At 39.3% G+C, this 18,696-nt stretch overlaps 1 protein-coding gene across 1 annotated transcript in view; it reads left to right on the top strand.

Annotated features, from left to right (window-relative positions):
• Stpg2 (sperm tail PG-rich repeat containing 2) overlaps positions 1 to 18,696 on the top strand; it is a 228,554-nt gene that overhangs the window by 12,167 nt on the left and 197,691 nt on the right. Inside the window, exon 4 of the mRNA XM_032896555.1 lies at positions 490 to 654. Within this exon, the coding sequence (XP_032752446.1) occupies positions 490 to 654 (165 nt within the window). The remainder of the gene's footprint in view (positions 1 to 489; positions 655 to 18,696) is intronic.

Below are 18,696 nucleotides of genomic sequence, written 5' to 3'. Positions count from 1 at the left end.
CAAGTCACAGGTAATATACCGACAAGTTATGAATTTCAGGGAATGAAGGCAGGAAATGTTACTAAATGGACCAAAGGAAAGAACTTAAGATTGTTCTGTATGGTACACACTCCCATAGTGTCTAATGTTGTTGCAGGGATGCCTTGTTTTATTTATATATTTATTTGTTTACTTATTATTTATTTATTTAATTTTAAAATCCACATTCTTTGCTTTACTAAGCAAGATCAATGGCTGACAAAGTTAAGAGTAAATCCTTAGTTCCTATAGTGGCCTTAACAGTGTCTATGTTTTAGTCTACAAGATGTGCTAAAACTTGAACCCACTCCTTCAGCGCAGTTTTATAAGACCTTTTTTGGGTAATATGATGTATCTATTAAGTCAACATTTAATGATTGCCTTTAGTAAATTAAAATACTTTGTTCTTCTCTTTCTTCTTGTCTTTGAATAACATAAAATGTCTTCCTCACAAACATTTTATGCTTTAAGAAAATCTGTAGGAAACGTGCAGTTTCCAGAAGCCTTGACATCCCTTCAATTCCCTCTTCTGGAAAGTCGCATGGGTATCATCTCAATGATGACGACACTATTATGAGACGCACCCCACCTTCTAGTGACAAGACGATGGGTCCGGCGTACTACAATCCTCAGTTTGTAAGTATGGCACCTTTGATGACGGCATCTGGAAGAAGACAGCCTATTACTGTCTGTGCGTCGTGCATGCATCAGTCACTATAAGTAACAGTTAGAACACTGATGTTCACTGCCTTCCTGCATACTGAAGGATTTCCCCTCATGTATGTATGCTTGCCCTCCAGCCTGCAGAAGAGAACAGAGGGAATGAATGAAACCCTTTAGGCTTAGAAACTAGAGCTCAGCCTCAGGGCCAGTCTTTGCTCCCTAGAAGGCTGGGAGATGTAATCTGACTCTGCCTCCGAGAGGAAGGAATGGTGGCAATTACTAGAAGTTTCCACCACAGTGTACAGATGCAACATGAAGACTCTCCCCTGCTTTCTAAGGAAGATCATGAGCATTTTATTCATAAAAGAATTTGACTTGAGAATTATCCATGATTGTACAAATTAGTGTGAAAAAAAATGGAGCTTCTCTGTTTGAAGGAACAAATGTAGTCAATCAGGTTCATTGACGGAGATCTAATCGTTTAGAAGTTTTCAAAGTTTCATGCATCCAGTTAAAGTATGTGGTTTATTTATAAATCCATATAATGTATGCAAAAGTGTGGTTTTACTCTTCCAAAGCAGAACTGCATAGTACTTTGTTGCTGCTGTATTTTTATACTTTATTAGATCCTCACAGTGAGGAAAATATCAGAAATGAAGGCTAGATTTAAGGAAAGCTCACAGGGACGACATAGGCAAAGAGCCATTTTTTTTCAAGATTTCACTCTTTTCTTTTTCATCTTTATTAACTTGAGTATTTCTTATTTACATTTTGATTGTTATTTCCCTTTCCCAGTTTCTGGGCCAACATCCCCCTAATGCCTCCCCCTCCCTTTCTCTATGGGTGTACCTCCCATCCTCCTCCATTACCACCCTCCCCGCAACAATCACTGGGGGTTCAGTCTTGGCAGGACCAAGGGCTTCCCCTTCCACTGGTGCTTTTACTAGGCTAATCACTGCTACTTATGAGGTTGGAGCCCAGGGTCAGTCCATGTATAGTCTTTGGGTAGTGGCGAGTCCCTGGAAGCTCTGGTTGCTTGGCATTGTTGTTCATAAGGGTCTCTGAGCCCCTTCAAGCTCTTTTTTCAGTCCTTTCTCTGATTCCTTCAACGGGGGTCCTGTTCTCAGTTCAGTGGTTTTGCTGCTGGCATTGCCTATGTATTTGCTGTATTCTGGCTGTGTCTCTCAGGAGAGATCTACATCCGTTTACTGTCAGCCTGTACTTCTTTGCTTCATCCATCTAATTATCTAATTGGGTGGCTGAATATGTATGGACCACAAGTGGGCCAGGCTCTGACTGGGTGTTCCTTCTGCCTCTGCTCTAAACTTTGCCTTCCTATTCCCTCCCAAGGGTATTTTTGTTCCCCTTTTAAAGAAGTAGTGAAGCATTCGCATTTTGGTCATCCTTCTTGAGTTTCATGTGTTCTGTGCATCTAGGGTAATTTGAGCATTTGGGCTAATAGCCACTTATCAATGAGTGCATACCATGTATGTTTTCCTGTGATTGGGTCACGTCACTCAGGATGATATTTTCCAGTTCCGACCATTTGCCTATGAATTTCATAAAGTCATTGTTTTTGATAGCTGAGTAACATTCTATTGTATAGATGTACCACATTTTCTGTATCCATTCCTCTGTTGAAGGGCATCTGGGTTCTTTCCAGCTTATGGCTATTATAAATAAGGCTGCTATGAACATAGTGGAGCACGTGTCTTTGTTATATGTTGGGGCATCTTTTGGGTATATGCCCAAGAGAGGTATAGCTGGATCCTCAGGTAGTTCAATGTCCAATTTTCTGAGGAACCTCCAGACTGATTTCCAGAATGATTGTACCAGTCTGCAATCCCACCAACAATGGAGGAGTGTTCCTCTTTCTCCACATCCTCACCAGCATTTGCTGTCACCTGAGTTTTTGATCTTAGCAATTCTCACTGGTGTGAGGTGGAATCTCAGGGTTGTTTTGATTTCCATTTCCCTTATGACTAAAGATATTGAACATTTCTTTAGGTGTTTCTCAGCCATTTGGCATTCCTCAGCTGTGAATTCTATGTTTAGCTCCGAAGCCCATTTTTTAATAGGTTATTTGTCTCCCTGCAGTCTAACTTCTTGCGTTCTTTGTATATTTTGGATATAAGGCCTCTATAAGTTATAGGATTGGTAAAGGTCTTTTCCCAATCTGTTGGTTGTCATTTTGTCCTAACAATGGTGTCCTTTGCCTTACAGAAGCTTTGCAGTTATTTGTCGATTCTTGATCTTAGAGCATAAGCCATTGGTGTTTTGTTCAGGAAATTTTCTCCAGTGCCCATGTGTTCGATATGCTTCCCCACTTTTTCTTCTATTAGTTTGAGTGTTTCTGGTTTGATGTGGAGATCCTTGATCCACGTGGACTTAAGCTTGTACAGGGTGATAAGCATGGATCAATATGCATTCTTCTACATGCTGACCTCCAGTTGAACCAGCACCATTTGCTGAAAATGCTATCTTTTTTCCATTGGATGGTTCAAGGTGTGTGGGTTCATTTCTGGGTCTTCAATTCTATTCCATTGGTCTATCTGTCTGTCTCTGTACCAATACCATGCAGTTTTTATCACTATTGCTCTGTAATACTGCTTGAGTTCAGGGATAGTGATTCCCCCTGAAGTCCTTTTATTGTTGAGGATAGTTTTAGCTATCCTGGGTTTTTTGTTATTCCAGATGAATTTGCAAATTGTTCTAACTCTCTGAAGAATGGGATTGATATTTTGATGGATATTGCATTGAATCTGTAGATCGCTTTTGGTAAAATGGCCATTTTTACTATATTAGTCTGGCCAATCCATGAGCATGGGAGATCTTTCCATCTTATGAGGTCTTCTTCAATTTCTTTTTTCAGAGGCTTGAAGTTCTTATCATACAGATCTTTTACTTGCTTGGTTAAATCACACCAAGGTATTTTATATTATTTGGGACTATTATGAAGGGTGTCGTTTCCCTAATTTCTTTCTCGGCTTGTTTCTCTTTTGTGTAGAGGAAGACTACTGATTTATTTGAGTTAATTTTATACCCAGCCACTTTGCTGAATGTGTTTATCAGGTTTAGTAGTTCTCTGGTGGAACTTTTGGGATCAGTTAAATATACTATCATATCATTACAAATAGTGATATTTTGACTTCTTTTTTTCCAATCTGTGTACCTTTGATCTCCTTTTGTTGTCTGATTGCTCTGGCTAGAACTTCAAGAACTATATTGAATAAGTAGGGAGAGAGTGGGCAGCCTTGTCTAGTCCCTGATTTTAGTGGGATTGCTTCAAGTTTCTCTTCATTTAGTTTAATGTTAGCGACTGGTTTGCTGTATATGGCTTTTACTATGTTTAGGTATGGGCCTTGAATTCCTATTCTTTCCAGGAGTTTTATCATGAAGGGGTGTTGATTTTTGTCAAATGCTTTCTGAGCATCTAATGAAAAGATCATGGGGTTTTGTTCTTTCAGTTTGTTTATATAATGGATCACGTTGATGGTTTTCCGTATATTAAACCATCCCTGCATGCCTGGGATGAAGCCTACTTGATCATGGTGGATGATTGTTTTGATGTGCTCTTGGATTCGGTTTGCCAGAATTTTATTGAGTATTTTTGCGTCGATATTCATAAGGGAAATTGGTCTGAAGTTCTCTTTCTTTGTTGGGTCTTTGTGTGGTTTAGGTATAAGAGTAATTGTGGCTTCATAGAAGGAATTCGGTAGTGCTCCATCTGTTTCAATTTTGTGGAATAGTTTGGATAATATTGGTATGAGGTCTTCTATGAAGGTCTGATAGAATTCTGCACTGAACCCATCTGGATCTGGGCTCTTTTTGGGTGGGAGACCTTTAATGACTGCTTCTATTTCTTTAGGAGTTATGGGGTTGTTTAAATAGTTTATCTGTTCCTGATTTAACTTTGGTACCTTGTATCTGTCTAGGAAATTGTCCATTTCCTGCAAATTTTCAAGTTTTGTTTTATATAGGCTTTTGTAGTAGGATCTGATGATTTTTTGAATTTCCTCTGAATCTGTAGTTATGTCTCCCTTTTCATTTCTGATTTTGTTAATTTGGACACACTGTCTGTGTCCTCTCTTTAGTCTGGCTAAGGGTTTATCTATCTTGTTGATTTTCTCAAAGAACCAACTTTTGGTTCTGTTGATTCTTTCTATGGTCCTTTTTGTTTCTACTTGGTTGATTTCAGCTCTGAGTTTGATTATTTCCTGCCTTCTACTCCTGGGTGTATTTGCTTCCTTTTGTTCTAGAGCTTTTAGGTGTGCTGTCAAGCTGCTGGTATATGCTCTCTCCTGTTTCTTTCTGCAGGCACTCAGAGCTATGAGTTTTCCTCTTAGCACAGCCTTCATTGTGTCCCATAAGTTTGGGTATGTTGTACCTTCATTTTCATTAAATTCTAAGAAGTCTTTAATTTCTTTCTTTATTTCTTCCTTGACCAGGTTATCATTGAATAGAGCATTGTTCAACTTCCATGTATATATGGGCGTTCTTCCCTTATTGTTATTGAAGACCAGATTTAGCCCATGGTGGTCTGATAGGATGTATGGGATAATTTCTATCTTTCTGTATCTGTTGAGGCCTGTTTTATGATCAATTATATGGTCAATTTTGGAGAAAGTACCAGGAGGTGGTGAGAAGAAGGTATATCCTTTTGTTTTAGGATAGAATGTTCTATAATATCTGTTAAGTCCATTTGGCTCATGACTTCTCTTAGTCTGTCTATGTCTCTGTTTAATTTCTGTTTCCATGATCTGTCCATTGATGAGAGTGGAGTGTTGAAATCTCCTACTATTATTGTGTGAGGTGCAATGTGTGCTTTGAGCTTTAGTAAGGTTTCTTTTATGTATATAGGTGCCCTTGTATTTGGAGCATAGATATTTAGGGTTAAGAGTTCATCTTGGTGGATTTTTCCTTTGATGAATATGAAGTGTCCTTCCTTATCTTTTTTGATGACTTTTTAGTTGATTTTATTTGATATTAGAATGGCTACTCCAGCTTTCTTCTTCTGACCATTTGCTTGGAAAGTTGTTTTCCAGCCTTTCACTCTGAGGTAGTGTCTGTCTTTTTCTCTGAGGTGTGTTTCCTGTAGGCAGCAGAATGCAGGGTCCTCATTGCGTATCCAGTTTGTTAATCTATGTCTTTTTATTGGGGAGTTGAGACCATTGATGTTGAGAGATATTAAGGAATAGTGATTGTTGCTTCCTGTTATATTCATATTTGGATGTGAGATTATGTTTGTGTGCTTTTCTCCCCTTTTTTTTTGTTGTCAAGACAATTAGTTTCTTGCTTTTTCTAGGGTGTAGCTTGCCTTCTTATGTTGGGCTTTACTATTTATTATCCTTTGTAGGGCTGGATTTGTAGAAAGATATTGTGTAAATTTGGTTTTGTCATGGAATATCTTGGTTTCTCCATCTATGTTAATTGAGAGTTTTGCTGGATATAGTACCTGGGGCTTGCATTTGTGTTCTCTTAGGGTCTGTATGACATCTGTCCAGGATCTTCTGGCTTTCCTAGTCTCTGGTGAGAAGTCTGGTGTGATTCTGATAGGTCTGCCTTTAAATGTTACTTGACCTTTTTCCCTTACTGCTTTTAATATTCTTTCTTTATTTTGTACATTTGATGTTTTGACTCTTGTGTGACAGGATGAGTTTCTTTTCTGGTCCAATCTATTTGCAGTTCTGTAGGCTTCTTGTATGTTTATGGGCATCTCTTTCTTTAGGTTAGGGAAGTTTTCTTCTATGATTTTGTTGAAGATATTTATTGGTCCTTTGAGCTGGGAGTCTTCACTCTCTTCTATACCTTTTATCCTTAGGTTTGATCTTCTCATTGAGTCCTGGATTTCCTGTATGTTTTGGACCAGTAGCTTTTTCCGTTTTACATTATCTTTGACAGTTGTGTCGATGATTTCTATGTAATCTTCTGCTCCTGAGATTCTCTTTTCTATCTCTTGTATTTTGTTGGTGATGTTTGTATCTACGGCTCCTTGTCTCTTCCTTTGGTTTTCTACATCCAGGGCTGTTTCTCTTTCTGCCTTCATTATTGATTCTATTTCCATTTTTAATTCCTTCACCTGTTTGATTGTGTTTTCCTGGAATTCTTTCAGGGATTTTTGTCATTCCTTTCTGTAGGCTTCTACTTGTTTATTTATGTTTTCCTCCGTTTCTTTAAGGGAGTTCTTTATGTCTTTCTTGAAGTCTTCCAGCATCATGATCAAATGTGATTTTAAATCTAGACCTTTCTTTTCTGATGTGTTTGGATATTCAGTGTTTGCTTTGGTGGGAGAATTGGGCTCCGATGATGCCATGTAGTCTTGGTTTCTGTTGCTTGGGTTCCTGTGCTTGCCTCTTGCCATCAGGTTGTCACTGGTGTTACCTTGTTCTGATATTTCTGACAGTGGCTAGACAGTCCTATAGGCCTGTGGCAGGAGTGCTGTAGACCTGTTTTCCTGTTTTCTTTCAGCCAGTTATGGGAACAGAGTGTTCTGCTTTCGTGCGTGTAGTCTTTCCTGTTTACTGGTCTTCAGCTGTTCCTGTGGGCCTGTGTCCTGAGTCCACCAGGCAGGTCGCTTGGAGCAGAAAAGTTGGTCTTACCTCTGGCCCCTCGGCTGAAGTTGCTCGTGGGGGGTGCTTTTGAGCTTTCTGTGAGGGCGGCAACCAAGAGGGCATGCACCACCTTTTCCTGGGGCCCCTGTGCACCAGGGTCCCAGATGGCGTTAGGTGATTTCCTCTGGAGTCAGAAATATGGGCAGAGTGTAGTCTCTTCTGGCTTTCCAGGCGTGTCTGCCCCTGTGAAGGTTTAGCTCTCCCTCCCACAGGATTTGGGTGCAGAGAACTGTTGACTGGGTCCCTTCAGGTCCGGGTGGTGTCTCATACACTTGATTTTTAATCAAGTATTTGTAAATGTTCCCAAGAGCAGATCGATAACTTTAGAGAACTCTGTCGCATGTGCAGACTTCTGAGCTTGCCTGTGCTCTCTGCATAGCACCCAGCAGCTGTACTCAGAACATAACGAAAAGAAACACTCCTGACTGCTTAGCTTCAGAGAGGAACTTCCACTACTTTTTCTCCCAATGCACTACTCATTTATATATATACCTTTGCATTTAGAATCAATTACATTAAAAAGCCATCTGGTTTGTGGACATCTGCATACGGCGAGTTTGGGGGCTATTAGATATTTTGAATTGTTAACAATTTTAAAAATACTGTAATTTATAAAACTGCTGCTTCATAAAACTATTGTCAAACAGGGTACAGTAATAAGGATGGGCACTAATGTAGCCATCATCTAAGTAGAACACATGCTACCGTTTTGGTAGGAGGTCTCAATGGATTACATAAAGAGAAATTAACATCTGTTTATCACACACACACACACACACACACACACACACACACACACACACACACACACATTTAGTGGATGGAGCAAAGCTCCAACAACCTTTATTGCCTTCCTCAGTATTAATACTGTCTCTAAAAAATTACCTTATACAGCTATCAGGTAGAACTGTTACAACGGGATAATTGATTATATCATTTTCTAAACATGTTTACATTCCAATAAGTTCATAGAATGTTTAGGGCAATAATTCATGTCATGAGTTTACATGTCTTTCCATTAAGACTAATATCTGACCCAACATTCATGATCTGTTTTTACCCCCATAAATTCAGTATAAGTTAAAGCAATAATTTTTGTTACAAGTTAGCACAGTTTTGTCAAGAGACAATCATCTGCCTTGTGTCTTATTATTTTGAACTTTTGTATAGATAAACTAGAACATTTCTTTGGCCCTTATACCTACAATCAATTGTCCATTCCCAGATTATGATGTTTCCTTATTAGATAATGGTCTTACCTAACCTAGAAGGAATGTTCTTCTTGATTGTAAATTTGTTTCAAGCTTGCTTTCTTTTTCTAGTGCAATCAGCTCATGACATGTGAAGGCTTACAGAGTTTTTTTTTTTTTAGCTAATATTCTATAGAGGGCTTGGAATTACTTGTAACAATTTAGGAATTCTATAAAATCATTACTAGAAATTATGAAATCATCAATTTGTATATACAGAATTACTACATCTTACTGCATCTTCATGCTGATCTGAAAAAAAATCTGCTCAACAGTGTGTGCTGATGCCCAGGAATCATTAGGCTATGTAATAGTGACAGGAAAGGCTTATCAGCAGCGATAAGAAATCCTGGAATGAAATCTCTAAAGGACCCTGCTTCTTAGAGCTCACCCATTACAGGCCATGTGAAATGGTGGTGGACCATCTCCAGAAAAGTCACAAATATGCCTTTAGCCTTTCCTAGATGGCTTTTGACAGCAAAGTAATGGTCCTATCTTCTGATTTTATTTCCTATAAATTTTAATTTTGGAGAGGTGCTTCAAAACTAAGTAGTCGTTCTAGTTCTTGTCAGACTCTCCCTAGAGAGCTTTCTTCAACTGCCAATTTTATTATCTACTATTGATACTTGAATGTTTTAGTGTTATATTCATCAAATGTTGGTTTTCCGACTTCATCCTCTCAATATCTGGTTTTTCTTGGGGGGGTTGTTCTAAAAATATTTTAAAAGAGAATTGTAGCTGTATTCTTATATATGTATTTATGTCAGATTCATGCATTTCTGTTTTCTTAAAATATTATTTTCATTACATATTTTTAAAGCTCAGCTCATTTCAGATTTTATTTTTTGGAGTTCTGTAAGCTGCTACTTGTGTCCTTTTGACATGTCATATCATTTTGCTTGCCACTCCCCACCCCAGGGTGGCATTAGCCATTTCCTTATAAGACCCTGCTTTCTCCAGATAGATATTTGATAGTATCATTATTCCTAGGGCATCTCAGAACAGAGTTAGAAACAAATAGTTATGGCTTACTACCACAAACCTTGAGTTTGAGCTTGGGCATATTACCTAAATATACCTTAAAAAAAACCAGCATAGCCTTTCTAGCCTTTCATTCTTTTTGCATTTGGAGCCCCTCATAACAAGGAAGCTGGCTCTCATTACACCAATATCTTTACTTATCCTACTCTTGTGATGTAATGAAAGTTCTAATGGATTTAGAATGGAAAACTGAGCATTACAAAGAAAAATAATCTTGGGATTATTATTTTTTTCAAGACAGGGTTTCTTCATATAGCCATGGCTGTCTTGGAACTCACTCTGTAGACCTGCCTGGCCGTGAACTCAGAGATCCATCTGCTGGGATTAAATGCATTAGTCACCACTCCCAGGCATAATCTTGAGAGTGTTTAAGGTTTTGCCTATAGGTCTTGAAGTACTATTTTAGCAGGAGGCAAAAGGCACTATAGGCTTCATTTTGGACCTCAGGTCTGATGCCTACATTGCTACTAGTGAAATATTAATTAATTTCTGAAGAGAAGTTTGCTTCTAGGTAAGCTGTGACCTCACAAACGTGGTAACCTGTAGCACTCTTCCATGATATGTTTTTGAATAACTAGTGGATCACTGAGATAATAGGCAGAGAAAAAAATTCTAGAGTCAAACTAAAGTAAAAACACAACTTACCAGAATACAACTTACAGCTTTGGGGTATACCTAAAGCAGATCTAAAAACAAAGTTTATAACTTTGACTGTTCATGGTAAAAAAATCCATGGCCTAGTCAAATGGCTTAGTAGATGTAGGTACTTGACACTAAGTATTTAAATTAAGTTTGATCCATGGATCTTTCACACACACACACACACACACACACACACACACACACACAGAGAGAGAGAGAGAGAGAGAGAGAGAGAGAGAGAGAGAGAGAGAGAGAGAGAGACATCCTTTGCATGCACACATATACATAAAAGTAAAGATTAGGGATGAAAAGAATGTTATCACAGTTTCTTATGGAGTCAGAAGAATCATTTGAGAGTACTTAGAAAACTTACATTATAAAAGAAAACTTGAGGGGCTGGAGAGATGGCTCAGTGGTTAAGAGCACTGACTCCTCTTCCAGAGGCCCTGAGTTCAATTCTCAGCAACCAGATGGTGGCTCACAACCATCTGTGATGGGATCTGATACCCTCTTCTGGTGGGTACATAAAACAAACAATTCTTTTCTTTTTTTCTCTTTATTTTTCAGGTTATTTATGCATTTGCTGTCAGAAACCATACATTAATAGTATATTTTATATACAAATATACAATGTATATAATTGTGTAAATACAGGTTTTTATATCCTGAGATTTTTCACTATTTTTTCTTCCATTTTTATTAAATTGGGTATTTCTTATTTACATTTCAAATGTTATTCCCTTTCCCGGTTTCCTGTCCATCAGCCCCCTAACCCCTCCCCCTTCACCCCTATATGGGTGTTCCCCTCCCCATCCACCCCCCATTACCGACACCCTAAACAATTCCCTACATTGGGGGTCCAACCTTGGCAGGACCAAGGGCTTTCCTTTCCTTTGGTGCCCCAACATGGCTGTTCACTGCTGCCTATGCAGTTGGAGCCCAGGGTCAGTTCATGAATAGTCTTTTAGTCCCTGGAACCTCTGGTTGGTTGGCATTGTTCTTATGGGGTTGAAAGCCCCTTCAGCTCTTTCAATTCTTTCTCTAATTCCTCCAATGGGGGTCCCATTTTCAGTTCAGTGGTTTGCTGCTGGCATTTGCCTCTGTATTAGACATGCTTTGGATGTATCTTTCAGGAGAGATCTATATCCAGTATCTTTCAGCATGCATTTTCTAGCTTCATCCATCTTATTTAGTTTTGGTGGCTGTATATATATGGGCCACATGTGGGGCAGACTCTGAATGGCTGTTTCTTCAGCCTCTGCTCCAAACTTTTACTCATTATCTTCTCCTATGGATATTCTTAAGAAAAAAAGAGAGAGAGAGCATTTGGAAAACACAAAAGTAGTAAATTCCTAGATGTATGGCTGTCAAAATTAAATCAAGAAGATATCACCAGCCTAGAAAATCTATGACAGTAAATAAGATTTAAAATATCACCATCAACAAAAATAAATATACTATACTGCCCACCTCTCAACAAAGAAAAGTCATGGTCTAGATCAGTTCCCTTCTGAGTCTTGGCAACGCTTAATAGAAGACCAGGTCAGTGCTCCATATTTCTTGAAGTGCTCCATAAAGTAAAGGCAAAGGACATGACTAAATACAGGCTATTTATGACAGACCTGTATCTATGACAGACCTGTATCTGTGACAGACCTGTATCTGTGACAGGCCTGTATCTGTGACAGACCTTTATCTGTGACAGACCTGTATCTATGACAGACCTGTATCTATGACAGACCTGTATCTATGACAGACCTATATCTATGACAGACCTGTATCTATGACAGACCTGTATCTATGACAGACCTGTATCTATGACAGACCTGTATCTATGACAGACCTGTATCTGTGACAGACCTATATCTATGACAGACCTGTATCATCTATGATAGACCTGTATCTATGACCTTATCTTACGTCATACCAAATGGTGACAGATTGAGAATCTTTCCTTCCAACTATGGAATAAGACAAGTATATCCACTTTCCACTTTTTATTCAATATAATGTTCAATGTCTTAGTTAAAACAAGACAAGGAAAGAAATAAAAGGAAACGTGTGATCTGTAATGGGGTCTGATGCCCTCTTCTGGTGTGTCTGAGGACAGTGACAGTGTACTGAATAACATAAATAAATGTAAAAAAATAGGATTTTACAGTTTTATCCCTGTTAAATTTCTGTTTAAAATGTATAGGCTATCTGATTGCTCATCCCCATGGTCTTACAGATCTTGAGAGAAAGAAAGTTTATAAGTTAGTGATCAATCACTTTATAAGTGATTGACTTTTTTAATGTGTTCAGAACTGTGTTTGTAGTCATGCTGTTGGGGTAACAGTGTGTGAAGGTTGTCTCTGTACTATTCAGTTGTTGATTGCTGAACTGGCAGAGAGCTGAGTACTGGCCCCACATTTGGTATTGCTATTCTTATGGCTCACCTCCTGCCTCAGTATTTTGTAAACATATTCCTTACTCATTTGCTGCTCAGCTTAATAAAGGTCTGATGGCCAGTAGCTAGGCAGAAAAGGAAGGCGGGACTTCAGGGCTGAGAGAAGAAGCAGAGGCAGGCATTTTGTACCCCAGTGTTGTAACCAGCTGTTCTCCTCCAAGAGGAGACCAGGATGGACTCTAAATGTGAAGGTTTTATGGAGCCACACAGAACCTGGCTGGGGGCACACAGCTCCTGTGACCATAAGTCTAAAGAAGTGGCCCAAGTTGAGTGAGCAGAGGGTTGATAAGGGTAAAAGCCACGAGTGTAGCCATTCCATGGTCAAGTCTGTGATGGCTGTTAACATGCATGATAGGATATAAACTCTTAATAAGAATAGGACACACTTGTGTCACCAGAGCATTTTTATTTGATTGGAGAACAGAAAGCCTGTAGAACAATGCAGGGTAGCAAAAATTCCTGGGGGTTCTATACATGCCTGAGGATCAGTCTGACCTCAGTTTTAACCTGAGGTTGGGTCAGGATTTATCAAATGTGATGTTTTTTTCTCACTAAGGGAAGATACACACACACCAAGATTAATAAACAAAATAAGCCAGGTGGTGGCACAGCACTCAGGAGACATTGGCAGGAGCATCTCTGAGTTTGAGGCTGGTATGGTCTACAAAGTGAGCTCCAGGACAGAGAAGGCTGCACAGAGAAACCATATTTGGGAAAACAAAACAAAACAGAACAAAAACCCAAAGCAAACCAAATCAAAAGAAAACAAACAAACAAACAAACAAACAAAACCCCCCAAACACCAAAACACCAAAACACCAAAACAACAACAACAACAACAACAACAACAACAACAACAAGCTAAAGATATATAACTGAGCTATACAATTGCTTAGCATATGCCCAAAGGACTTGACATCTTTCTCCAGAGACTTGCTCAGCCATGTTTATCTTATAATGGTTGTGTTTCATACCATATATTTTTAAATTTTTAATTAAAATATAATCGAAACATTTCCACTCTTCTCCCTTCTACCTATGCCCCTTCCCCCCAGTTCAAAGCCTCCTCTTCTTCAACCACTGTTACATTTCCTGTAACTGAATGAACAGATAAATATGTCCTGCCAATTCCATTCAGCGTTACTTGCACGTGTTTCTAGGGATGACTACTTAGTATTGGAGAACCAATCAGGGTTCTTCTCGGGGAAGACCAGTTCTTTCTCTCAGCAGTTGTTGATTGCCTATATCACTTCATATTGGGTTGGGACCCTGTCAGATCCCCCCCCCCAATCAATGTTAGGATGTCAACTGCTATTGCAGTTGTTCAGTTCTTGTTTAGGAAGCTGTGCTGTCAAAGTTTTGTGGGTATTGCTTTCCTGTCTTAGCTCGAAGGCACAATCTCACAGATGATTTCCTTGTTCTCTGGGTTCTGCTGTCTTCCATCCTTCTTCAGTGATGTTCCTGAGCCTTGGATGAAGGATTTTGTGGTAAGGCTGGGCATTTCATGGTCTATTGCTTCTTTCCAATTTGAGCAGTTGTGGCTTTCTGTACTGATTTTATTCTGCTGTATAAAGAAGCTTATTAAACAAGCATTTAGATCTACCCTTATCTGTGGGTGCTAGGATAAGCATGTAGAATGCAGTTAGGAATTATACTAGTTTAGGTGGTAGTAAGGTCTCTTCTAAAATGGATGCCTTCCCTAGCCATATGTGGTTGGCTCCATTTCCAGTGCCAGGCATAATTTCACTCCTATTAAGTGGCCAGTGTCATCCAGTCCACCATGATGTGGGGGTGGGGATCAGAGTTTTTGTTAATGGTCTGTAGGACTGTCTGGGTTTGGATGGGGTCAGTGCAGTAGTTCTTCAGGAAAACAAAAGTGGGAAGAAGACAGTGTCTGTCTTCAGAGTGGGAAGGCCTGGGTCTTTTGAGCTAGGACTAGGGGTTACTCATGGTTTTTGCTTAATCTGGAGTTTCATGTGAGTCTGTATGGGCTGCTAGCTGTGATGTGCATCAGCTAGGAGTGCCCCACCTTGTGGCGACAGACTGGTTCCGAGTTCTATCTCCCCGCCATGGCTGTGAACTCCTGGGCAGACCAAATGCTAACTGCTATACAGCATTTTACCCTATGCTGTCAGGCTCTGGACTAGGAACAAGCACCGCTACACCACTCAGGGAGTAGGAAAAGGCAGCCTAAGATGGGGACAGAGATTTACACGTGAATTAAAGGCCTCTTTCTCAATATTCAGGAATATTCAGTGAATATTGAATTGTGATATTGAGTTGCAATTGAATTGTGATAGTTTGTGAAATCTTCATCTTGAGTTTGAGCCTGGGTACAAAGCTTGTTAGCAGAATGTACCATTTCTCCCTGCTTCTTCAGGACACAGATTCTGACCCTGCTGTGTAACTGATACTGAGGCAATGCTCAGTCAGATCCCACCCACATTTCTGATTATTCTTTGCAGCACATTTTCTGCCTTTTGCAGATAATCTCATGTTTGAAATCAGTGACCAGATGGGCACGTAAAAAGGCATTAGCATAATAATGTAATAGATAGGTAATTACTATGACTTTTTCTAATGAATGAGTCATGTCTACTAAAGGAATAACCGAAAGCTTAAATACAGAATTGCTTTAAATGCTAGCCAACAAATGATATATTGCAGCTAAGTTCCTCTGCAGGGAAATTCTGGATAAAATTTATTTAGGATAACATTTTGAAAGATAAAATACAACCTTTCTCTTTTCTAATAACAGCTAGAAATGTATTTCCAGACGGTGATGTGACGAGGAGGTTGGGACTGAAATGACGATGCTGACCTGTGAACAGCTGCAGAGCAGTGCATTAGTGCTCAGACTGATGGGACTCGAGACTTCTAATCTTCACAAGTCTGTTTCCATCTTTAATTAAGAAAAGATGAGGGGGGAAAAGTTACACAGTCCCCTCTCCATTCATTTAATCGTCAGTCACAATGGCAGTTAGTAATTCTTTATCAAATTTTATTACAGCGTTCACTTAAAGTGTTACAGCTCCATGCTGAGTTTGCCTCAATTAAGTCATATTTTATTTGTTAATAACTTTCCACAGTGACAGTGACCTTGAAGTTGGCATTGGAAACTCTTCTTAACATAAAAGCTCATGTGATTGAGAACTAAACGTGCATCAATTTATCCTTTGTTTTCTGTTTTTTAAGCCTGTGAAATTACATTTGGGATTGAACATTTATCCGAGTACTCTAGAAGTTAATAAGCCAAGTAGTTATGAGTTCATGTGGTTTAAATAAAGTGCCACTTACTGTTCTTACAGTAAAATGATTTTACTAATGTCTTCGTTTTGTGTGTATCTGTATGTTTATTCACACGCATATGTATTTATCGCATATATAAAGGATTTTGAACTGGTCAGAGGTTGAACCATCAAAGTTTGAGACTGGGTGTTACTGTATAGCCTTGTTTGGCTTGTTACTTAGCTGCATAGATCAGGTTCACTTCAAATTCACAGAGACCTGCCTATCTTTGTCTCTCTCATACTGGGGTTAAAGCTGTGGACTATTACGCCTGTCTTATGTTCTTTTTAAGGTTAAAGAACATGATGTGAAAGCTTTATTTTCACAAATATAGAGGCTAGAGTAAATAGACACACTACTGTGTGTAATACATAAACCATCTAAGATATTCAACATGACTGTATGGTGGGATTATTACTAGTGCTCGTCTATACAATTGTGAGATTCTGCTTTACCTTTAATTGAAAACAAAATACATCATAAGCAGGAAATGTTGATTTTTCCACCAACAGAACTACCTCTGTTTTTTAAAGTGTGTTCTACCCTGCCTTGGATGCAGATCATCATATGTCCAGCATATCCAAATCTAGGTTTTTCAGGAGTCATGTTAGCTATCAGAACAATTGTCACAGCAGCGGATGCTTGTGTTTACAAAACTCCTTTTTAATAATCTCCAAGGGAGGATGCTAAGGACAGATACCATCAAGTCTATCCTCTAGGTGAAAGTTACCCTCACTCGTATGGAGTTTGCCATTATCCACAAAGGGTCTTGAAAGATCTCCCTTAATAGGTTAGGACTAATGTACTTTCAAATAAAAGCTCCAATATTTAATTAAACAGTAGATATTAGTTTGTGAAAATACAGCTACCAGTAGGTCATTTTGAAGAATTTGGAAAGTAACTCAACTGACCTCGTTTATTTTAAAGTGTTTAGATACCTTTCCTTTCCTTTTCTTTTTTTTTAAAGAAATGCTTATTTATTTGTTATATATAAGTAAACTGTAGCTGTCTTCAGACACACCAGAAGAGGGCATCAGACCTCATTACAGATGGTTGTGAGCCACCATGTGGTTGCTGGGATTTGAACTTAGATCCTCTGGAAGAGCAGTCAGTGCTCTTAACCACTGAACCATCTCTCCAGCCCCTAGATTCCTTTTCTTATTTCCTTTTATGGTAGGCTTTCTTAGTTTTTTTTTTTTTGATATACTTAGGAGAATGGACACACCTCCCAGGGCCTCACCTGGTTCCTCCCCACACACAGTTTCACAGCTCTTTCGCATTTCATTCATAAACTCTTCTTTCAAAGATCTGATAAGAAGCTCGTGTATCAATTGGAACCCCCACTTGTAATGACAACAACACGTTTCTTCCTTTGGTGTAAGCCTTACAGGACAGCAGTGTTCGTCCCCCGTGGTATTAGGACTGAATGTCCAGTGAAGAGGAGCACACTGAGACCATGCACAACTAAAAACATCCCAGAAGAAATGGCAGAATCACTTTTCTTTATATGACATCACATTTCCTAAGCTTTATCAAATGGCAGGAACAAAAATGAATAACAGTAGGCAGTACTGTTTGTCCTGCCATAGGTGTTCTGTCTGTCTATCTTGATAGATGACCCCAAGCCTTGTGCTGACTTCTCTTAACAATGTGTTTCTTGGGGCTCCTTTATGTGTTTCCTGTGTGAGCCTGTTTGCACTGACTACAGCTGCTGCTCCAGCAGGCCCTGCAGTCCTTGCCAAAGGACGTGGTGCTCTGCTGACCGTCTTATCCAGTGTGATCTATATCACAGCTAGAACAACACCCCCCCTTTGGTACTATGCTTTATTGAAGGGACGTTAAAATAACGCTGATTATGTTCTATCAATGTTTCTTTATTTTAAGACGGGGTCTCAGCATGTTGTCCTGACTGGCCTGGAACTCTCTGTGTAGTCTTAGCTGGTGTTTAACTCATAAAGAATCACTTGTCTGTGACTCCTGAATGCTGGGATTAAAGGTGTGCCTCAACACGTTTGAACAGTTTTTTTTTTGTCAATGTTTGAAAAAAGTTCATTTTTTATTCTAAGTTTTTTGAGTATTTAACACACTAGTGTTGTATTCACATCCTTTCAAACCTTTGCTCTCTCTTCTAACTTTTCCCCATATCTGTTCTGCTCACTCCCTCTCACATTCATGGCATGTTCTTTGTTATTCACACACACACACACACACACACACACACACACACACACACACACACACACACCCTCCCTTCTGAATTCATTCTGTGTTACTCATGACTCAGCATATTTTGAACCCACTACTTGGGATTGGATAAAGGGAGCTTGTCCCTGGAGAAAACAGGCTCGCCCTCTCTCAGTAGACCTTGGTTGCCTGCAGCTCTTCATCTAGAGGTGGGACCTTGTGAACTTTCCTTGTTCACAATGGCATGTCACCTAGTGTTGTCATTATGCAGATCCTGTGTGGGTAGCTACACTGTTCAGACTTTGTCATGTCTATAAGGTGCTGTTTGGGGACAGGGATTCTGGTTCCTCACTCTTACCACCTTTTCGCCCTCTCTTCCTGGATTTTCCTTGAGACTTAGCTATAGGGGTGTGTTATAAATGTATCTGTTGGGGCCATACTCCCCACAATCATATATTTTCTGCTTGTACAGTTGGAGATCTCTGTATTCTCCCCTATCTTACCCCTATTGATAAGGGGTAAGAGCTACACTTTCTTGTGGGTATAAGGG

This window comes from Rattus rattus, chromosome 3 (assembly GCF_011064425.1).
Source record: "Rattus rattus isolate New Zealand chromosome 3, Rrattus_CSIRO_v1, whole genome shotgun sequence".
Taxonomy (NCBI): domain Eukaryota; kingdom Metazoa; phylum Chordata; class Mammalia; order Rodentia; family Muridae; genus Rattus; species Rattus rattus.
This window is presented reverse-complemented; position numbering and strand designations above follow the sequence as displayed.